The following is a 9,464-nucleotide window of genomic DNA, read 5'->3' on the forward strand; positions in this document are numbered from 1 at the left end:
CGTCACACACACACACGTCAACCAATCAAAATTGGGCGGGGGCGGGTCATGGCAGAAGTGCATTGTGAAAAAAAAGACTCTACCTGCTACTTGGAGTGGGCAGAGTTGTCCAGAAGTGACACCGACGAAGAAGAGTTCAGTGGATTTAGTGATTAGCAGTGACAGAGTGTTTGGTAAACGTAGAGCATGTTCTATATGTTATCACATTTATTTGATACAATCCAACACCAAGAAATGACATTTCATCTTGAAAGGCAATTTAAAATAAAACTAGAACAGAGAACAACAGGCTGAATAAGTGTACGTTATATGACGCATCAACAACGACCTGAGAACGTGCCTGGTGTGTTAACGTAACATATTACGGTAAGAGTCATTCACAGAACTATAACATACAGAACATGCTCTACGTTTACCAAACACTCTGTCACTAATCACACAGAACTATAACATATAGAACATGCTCTACATTTACCAAACACTCTGTCACTAATCACACAGAACTATAACATATAGAACATGCTCTACGTTTACCAAACACTCTGTCACTGCTAATCACTAAATCCACTGAACTCTTCTTCCTCGGTGTCACTTCTGAACAACTCCACCAACTCCAAAGGTGGACAATGCGCCGCTTAGCTCAAGCATTAGCAGCTAGCATCTTTTTTTCAATGCACTTATGCAATGACCCGCCCCTGTGTGTGTGTGACGATTGCCGATATACGCCTAGTCTCTTACGTGACTGAGATAAATAATAGCCACGCCTATTATTTGATATTTTACGGTAATGTGTTAATAATTTCACACATAAGTCGCTCCAGAGTATAAGTCGCACCCCCGGCCAAACTATGAAAAAAACTGCGCCTTATAATCCGAAAAATACGGTAATCCATTATTAAAATAATGATTTTTCTGTAAATTGACTGATAAAGTATAATAACTGACAAGTTGTTTCTGCAGCAGAGACCAAATATTTAAACTTGAACCACAGGACAAGCATATTAATGTGGATTTTATGGGTCTATAAAGGATAAAAGAGACAGTATTTTCAGACAGATGTTATCATTGGCAGCCCTCATTCCTTCGACCATGAGCACCGTATTAACCCGTGGCCTCCCCAGAGTCCCTTTTACATAATGTGTTGACGCAGGACTGATAAAGGAGACTCGACTGTTTGCAGAGCATCAGGCCATATTTGCTGTTCAGAGATCAGAGAAAGGGAGGGAGAGAAAGTGAGTGAGTGGAGAGAAGCGTGGGGACTAGAAATGGCAGTGTGCACTCGCAGAGTCAATATTTAAATTTGTGCATGGCTTAAATCTTATATCTGCAGTCTCGGGCTGAGTGTCGGCTTTTCTCAGGCTGCTGAAGATGTTAACTCACAGCTTGTCATGTACGATGAGTCACACTCAAAGAGGGTCTACGTTCATTAGCTGCTACACTGCATCAACTCTTTCCTTGTTTTCTCCCGTCAGTTAGAGAGCTTCCTCTTCTGGTTAAGTGGATCCGGACACTAATAATCTGCTGCAGATGATTTGTAAAGCATCCTCCTCCTTCAGGCTGGAGGGGCTGCGGGCATAAACAAAAGGTTATCCTCAATCTTTCCACTGCGCCCATTTCGATGAGCAAAATGTTGGTATTTGATTACTCAGAGTGAGAGACGACCAAATTTGGTGCTGCAGACGGGCACTCTGCATATCTGAGGTTTGAGTCACTGCAGCCACTGAGAGAGCGGCGTAGACGGCTCTGAGGGGGGAACATTCACTCAGGAAATGATCAGTCACGTCTGTAATTTCAGTTGGAACGTGAAAAAAAAAAGCTTTGACCTGCACCAGTTCATTTGCCTCTGCTGTTATCGTCTCTTTTGTATGGAAGTGTTCAAAACTGGGTTAAAAAAGAGAAAAGAAAAGAATACCGAGTCCCAAAAGAAAGACCAATGGAGAGATCAGTCTGAACAGTGCGTGAGCCAACACAAGTAAATGTGAGTGTGTGGCAGTGTGACTGTTTATACTGTGAAGTGTGTCATAGGGCCCGCTGCATAGGCCAACGTGCGTGAGAGTCATTCGGAGACCTGGTTTGTGTTTTCGTGCTGCCTCGTGACGGGAGTTACATTGACCAATAAGCTTACTTGAGATCCAGGTCCATACTGCTCGGAGTTGATCGGAAGAACAAACCACAAACCAACCACACTCAACTCTATAATAATAATAAAAGGGTCTTTGGTGAACACGTTTCACTCTGCGTTTCATCAGGCTCGTCCACTCTTTGTTGATGTTTGGAAAAGGGTGCACGATGGCGAGCAGGGTTGTAAATCAGCTTGTCGGCATGGTTTGGCCTTTTAGTAACTTTTATCACTCCGTCTGCTGTGACCGGAGCTCCTCACTGCGGTGTCCATACGTCACGTTGGTTGAGCTGTATTTGTACACTGTATTTATCCGGCCTGTTGTCTTCTCACCCTCAGACTGGAGCTAGTCCACACTAACACGGGTATTTTTTGAAACCAAACTTTTATGGCCCCCGGTTAAAAACATTCACAGAGGCGGCTGGTGGCTGAGTGGTTAGAGCAGTCGCCTCATGTAAAGAGGCTGAAGGTCCTCGAGGCAGCGTCCGCGGGTTCGACCTGCAGCCCTTGGCCGCATGTCTCCCCCCTCTCTCACCCCATTTCCTGTCTGTCCTGTATAATAAAAGGCTTGAAAAACTCTTAGAAAAAAGGTCATGCCCATGTCAAAGCAGTAGATGGCGATAACACTTCACACAATCACAGAACTGGAAAAATAATGATAAAAAATAATTATTATTGTTATTGTTATAATCTTAATAGATCACACTAATTCCTCTGTCGCTGGATGTCGTTGGGTAGTTGTATGAGACGCACACAAAGTGCTGATAAGCGGCTAAATAGCAGCAGTATTTTTGCTAGGTCCTCCATAACAGCAACTCAGTCAGCTGATCAAATCTAGAGTGCTCCACAGGTCTCCATGGATACATCTGACTGTTTACCGTAGCACAGTGTGAAGTCAAACAATGTTGTCAAGAAATTGCGATTGCGAAATTGGTTTTCCTGTCCATACGACACAGATGAAACCGGAGTTTTTGGAAAAGTTCACCCTGGTCTCGGGTTCTAAAAAACTCAGATTTCAGGAGCCCACAACTGTGGTTACGTGTGGATGAAAGGCCAAACCGTTTTAAAAATACCCGCGTTTGTGTGGACGGCCCCTGAGGGAAGCTAAATGGACATAAATATGTTTAAGTGGGGTACAATGAAGTAGTCACTGAGGGCTAACTGACTGATTCATGTTTGTCTTCCTCCGTCCAGCTTCATGGAACAATGAGAGTGGTGATGGAGCCTCTGCTGGGGGACATGCCTCTGATCGGAGCCCTGTCCATCTTTTTCCTCAAGAAACCAGTGAGTACCTTGACCTTTGACCTCATCCTCATCCTCTGAACATGACTTTCTCATGGGGTGTACCAGCAGAGTACCCCCTCTAAAACCCAAAGCGCCTTCTTTGAGATTTTAAAAGAGGTTTTGAAAACTGTGAGAGAAAATATGAATGTAAATATGTGCTGTTATGATAATTAAAAAAGCACAAATTCAGATTTTTAAGGAGTTTGGTCTAATAACTTAGCAATAAAACACACTTAAAACAATAACTCTGGCCAACATCGACACATACTGTACGGATTTACCTGCTGATGATGCTGCTGGTGCTGTACAGTTAAACCAAACCAGTGTTCTCCACTTGAGTTTTCCTGAACGCTGCCCAGCCCCAGTCCTCCTTCTATCAGTGTGTTCAATCCCTCTGACTGCCGTCTTCCTTCCTTTGCTTCAGCACATTATATCATCCAGATTCAGGCTTTGATACCGGTACCCACATAAAAAGACTCACCATCAAAAGGCTCCAACAGAGATATGAAAATGCTCTCTCTCCTCCAAAAGTGTATTTTTAGTCCAAAGAAGACGTTTTAGAAGAAGGAGGTGAACAGCTCCAACAGCAGCAACACTCAAACTTGTTTTTTTTATATGAATCAAGTAGATTATTTCGGATGTCTTGAATGAGCTTTGGTGACATTCTGTGCGACAGCCAGAGTTTTAATTTTGAAAAAATGACCTGCTGTGAGTGTTGTTGAGATCCTGAGCTGACTGGTTACCATGGTGCACTGTTGTGGTTTATTGGTTTTAGTGTTGTCAGAAGATTCACATACCAGTCGTGATCTGGTTTGATCTGGTTCATGTGGATGGTACGTCTTGGCATTGCGGCAAGAAATAATCTGAAGAATGTGCGCGTGCGGTTCACACGTCCCTGTACTAAATAGAACCTGATGTGTACACAATGTACTGAGCTGGTTTCTTAAAAACACACTTTTAATTGTTAGATTAATTAATTCTCAGTGCGTTCTGTCCCTAAAACTAGGTGTGACGTTAAACCTACACATTTTAGATAAGTAAAAAAAGTTAAATACATCACATTAACAGTTTAACAACAAATATTGCGTTGGCAGCATATTAGCCTCAGACAACTCATCTTGTAGCTAGCTTGATTAGCAGTGAAATGTTGCTATATGTAAGCCAACACTTGAATGAATGATGATTATTATTTATTTATTTATTAAACCTTCATTTAACCAGACCAATATATGGATCGTCTGATATTATCAGCAAATATTGGCCTATCACAGACGTATCAGTATTTATTGGTATTAGCCAATATGTTTTCCAGTATGAGCCGATATGAAAAACTTTTTTTTTTAAATAAAATATAATGCAGAAACCAAGGCTTGATGTGATTTAGAAATGGCGTCATATTGCCATTTGTTTTCATTTAAATGTTAAGCAATTGACTGATTACAGTACTGCTATTTAACATGATGATGTTTGTTTAGCATTTTCTTTATTTTCTATGTGATCATTTAGAGTTGGTTGACAGTTTAAAACATTGTTTATAATAAAAACATCCTTCTGAGTACATTTAAAATCACTTCTATGCAAAATCCACAAAGAAAAGGTCTTTTTTCAGCTCAATAACTCACAATATCAACAACCATACTGGTTATTTTGTCTCCTCCATACAGTCATAACTCATAATAATAACAACTCATAATCTAAACATACATATGCACTCTGACGCACACACGCACGCACACACACACACACACACACACACACACACACACACACACACACACACACACACACACAATAAAAACACGTTAAACAGAATTCTCTAATCAGGATCAGTCTATCAAGCAGAAATGTGGTTGTTAACATATTTATTTTCCTTCTACAACAATCACAACTATAATCAAAGAATGAGAGAACCTCAGTACTCAGTAATTTTCGCACACGTCGTTCGTTTTGCAGTTCTTTTTAAGTGATAAGTGTCATTTCTGAATTGAGTTCTGTGAAACAGACCCCGCACTGCTTTCATCCTCTTCCTGTGCCAGCACGGTAGAACGGCACTGTGGGCCACTGTGGTCTACATCTAGAGCGCTAACTAGGCCACAGAAAGACATACGCCCACTTCACTGTGCTACACACACGAACACATCGGGTGTACTGTACGTTTAATTAATACATTTGTCTGACACATATCCGTGCACACGTACACACAGACCTGCAGGAGAATTCACACGTGAGGATTAAAGAGGAAATCAACTCCACAACACATCGGCTTATATAGCTTAACAACACTCGAGTGTTTCTACTCATATATACCAGAAAGCCTCAGTCATGAACTGGAAATGAAGAGAAAGAAAAACATGGATGTCTACCAGGAAGGAACAATCTGCTTTAAAGACGGGACAAGAGCTGCAACAATTAGTTAATAATCGATTAGTCATCTCATCTTCAGCCTCTTATCCGGGGTCGAGTCGTGGGGGCAGCAGCTTTAGCAGGGGACCCCAAACTTCCCTTTCCCGCGCCACATTAACCAGCTCTAACTGGGGGATCCCAGGCTGGTAGCTGGTAGTTGTGGGCGCCATCCAGCAGCTGGTTGTGAGAGCCACGAACTGAGGAGGAAAGAACTAGAACTTATTATAAGTAACTTGTAAGCTCAGCTACAAGAGCTACGTGACACAAGCCACTATTTTGCTGAGGACTGGCGGGTGAAATCAGCCTCTACACACAGCGTGGGCACGGAGTATGACAGGCAGACACACGGCTAGAAAAGCAGCGACTAAAATACACACGTCCAACTTTGTAGCTGGAGATGATGATATACTGTAAATGTGTCCTTATGTCCCATATAGACACAACTATCCACTGGTTAACACGCAGCGACACTGCCGCTTAGAATAGCAACACTGCAGATGGAAAATAAGAAGGAGTCTGTAAAATGACTGTCTGCAAAACTTAATCACAGGGAGCGGGGACGTTAGCACATTACCAAAACAGCACAACGTTTAAGGTCAGGCACGCCATGTCTTTACAAAAAGTAGCTCTAAACATTCCTTCTCCACAGTAAAAGAAGTGATGTGTTAGAGAGAGGGCAGGTCATTTAGCAGAACATCACAGACGTCAGTGATGAGAGGTGCAGAGACGGACATCACAGCTGATTTTGTAATGAGACTCTTTAATGCTGTGGAAGTCTAGTTCATCTAACACCAACTGTCTGATGCTTTACTGTCTGCACTGAAGAGACCACTTGTGTTCTGCATGAACTGCTCTGCTTGTTTATCACCGTTCACTGCAGGTGATGTGTTCACTTCCCATTGATACTTGAGAAAAGGGGAGGCTTAAGGATGTGTTCTAGGTCAGCAGGTTAAAGGTCAAAGTGTGTGTGTGTGTGTGTGTGTGTGTGCGCGTGCGTGCGTGCGTTCTCTGTATATGTGCAGACGCAGAAAAATGTCATGCTTCACTGATCTTCATCTGCTTCAACCGTAGAAATGGTTTCCAGCACCGACATTTTAAGCCTCTTTTATAACCTTTCCCACATTTACAGTCTCTTAATCCTTAACACACACACACACACACACACACACACACACACACACACACACACACACACACACACACACACACACACACACACACTCACTCTCCACTCTCTGTCTCTTGCTCTTTAACATAAAATTCCACCTTAAAATGTCAGTGATATGTTTTAAAGCACAAACATGCTCACCCTTAAGTCCACATATATGTCAACCTTGACAGCTGGCACGCGCTCACCCTCCTTTTATAGTTTGTTATTTTGAGCCGGGTGCCTTCCCAACACGAGTCTGGCGATTGTCTCGTGAACTGGACCACACAGTTTGTGTGATGATGATTGAGCACCGACCTGCAGTCTGTCTTTATCTGCTGCAGGAGCACTGCAGACTTCTTCATAGAATAAAACAGATACTCCTGCTTCTCAGTCAGTTCTGATTGATTTGTGTACTTTCTCAAAATCCAGTGGTCCTGATTATCGGGACAAAGAGCCTCCCTGTCTCAGCCTGTCTCGCTCAGACCTGGTAGTCGCTGCTTGCTTGCCCCACCTCTGCTTCAACTCCCACTTTTTTTTTTTTAGCTGTTTCTAGGGTTGTGCAGTATGATGTTATGAGACTGTTTCTATCAAAGCAGTTTTCTCCTTTATATCTCTTTTCATAATATGTCATTGTCTTGAAGGGCCCGTGTCCAAATAGCGTTTTTCTCTGGCAGAAAGGCACTGGCGAGCATTTCATCCCAGCGCTTACGAGCTACCCCAGGGCTTTGCTTCTATGATTGATGACGTATAATGTGATCTAGGTAGCTAACTTAACAGAGGCTTGACTTCACAGCTAACAACAAGCTAACAACAAGCTTCCAACGCGTACGGTGAACACACTCACCTGCAACATTCAGTGTCCGGCTGATCTGTCCCCGCAAATGGGACAGTAAGGACGCCAGCGCAAGTCTGCAAAGTTCAGACTTTCAACCTGTGGCTGCACAAAAACAGCGGAGCTCTCCCTCCCCATTGGGAACAATCCAAAATAAGACACTGTGGACACTCCGTCTTAGGTTTTTTTTTTTGGGTGGTCTTGGATTCACTGATGGCTTTGCATAAATGAGATTAAGTTTAGCATCCATACACTTTCAGTCTCCTCCTTTTTACTCCTTATTTTTCTTCTTGTATCAGTTTTATCCCATAAACTGCAGAAAGTCTGACCCAAACAGCTGGTCTGTGACGTGATACGGCGCAGCACAGTTGCACTTATGTGTAGGAAGCTGAAACTATTCTTAATATAGAAATTGATAATAGTTTTTTTTTAGGGGGGCTGCTTCTAATGCACATGCATGTATAACAGTACAAAATGCTACACCTGCTGCTACGAATGTTACTACTATGCGTAGCACTGTTAGCTGATATGCCAACAGCAGTTATCATGGTATTCCGTAGATATGCAGGTGTGTCAGGTATGTGCGTGATTCAGCTTTGGTTTACAGCAGTGACTGTTTGAGGTTCCTGTCTGACAAACTCTGCGGCATCGTGTTTGATATGCAGCTTCCTCTTTCATAATCCGGCTCCTCAGGTAACCCAGTTTTCTGTTGAAGTATATAAGCCTCATAACTGGGTTAGAAAACCAGGTTAAGCTCCCGTTCTGAGTATGAAAATCCCTGTAGTGAACATGTTATTGCCGCGGTATTGGGTTTCATCGTCTGGGCAAACGCTGATTACCCAACAAATACTGAACACGGTGGAGTACATCAACTCCCATAATAATAATAAACAATAATAATTATAATAATAATACTAAGTAAGGACAATTCAGTGCACTGAAAAAGTTACCTGATGTGATCGCTACATATCTTACATATCTTGGTCTCAATTCTGAAATGGTAATGGAAAGTCGCTCTAGTGCACCGTTGTGACGAAAAGAGAGCTGAGGAAGGCAAAGCTCTCGATCTACCGGTCAATCTTGGCTCCTACCCTCACCTGTGGTCATGAAAGCTGGGTCAGGACCGAAAGAACCAGGTCGCGGGTACAAGCGGCCGAAATGGGTTTTCTCAGGAGGGTGGCTGGAGTCTCCCTTAGAGAGAGGGGGAGAAGTTCAGCATCCGTGAGGAACTCGGAGTAGAGCCGCTGCTCCTTTGTGTTGAAAGGAGCCAGTTGAGGTGGCTCGGGGATCTTGCCCTGACGCCTCGGGATCCCCCAGTTAGAGCTGGTTAATGTGGCCTGGGAAAGGGAAGTTTGGGGTCCCCTGCTAAAGCTGCTGCCCCCGCGACCCGACCCCGGATAGGCGGATGAAGATAAGATGAGATGATTTACAGATGAATCAAAAATAATGAAATGATAATAATCGTTAGTTGCAGCCCTATAAAAAGGGAAAAGGAGAACATCTTATTTGAGAGGCTGAAAAAAGCATTTTCTACCAATAAAAGTCCAATAAATCTTTGCAGCTCTAGATGAGAAACAGTTTTCACAGTTTGTGTCTTATATAGACTTCTCTCCTGTGTTTCTGTAATGCTATTTCTGAACTGCTTTCCCCCATACTTCCTGCTTGTATGAAAGCTA

General features: G+C 42.9%; 1 protein-coding gene across 3 annotated transcripts in view; it reads left to right on the forward strand.

The window, feature by feature from the left end:
• Positions 1 to 9,464, forward strand: part of esyt2a (extended synaptotagmin-like protein 2a) — a 58,220-nt gene that overhangs the window by 25,049 nt on the left and 23,707 nt on the right. For all 3 annotated transcript variants that reach the window (XM_083928432.1, XM_083928434.1, XM_083928433.1), the window contains exon 7: positions 3,314 to 3,403. In XM_083928432.1, coding sequence (XP_083784558.1) covers positions 3,314 to 3,403 — 90 coding nt within the window. The remainder of the gene's footprint in view (positions 1 to 3,313; positions 3,404 to 9,464) is intronic.

This window comes from Echiichthys vipera (assembly GCF_963691815.1).
Source record: "Echiichthys vipera genome assembly, chromosome: 15".
Lineage (NCBI taxonomy): Eukaryota > Metazoa > Chordata > Actinopteri > Perciformes > Trachinidae > Echiichthys > Echiichthys vipera.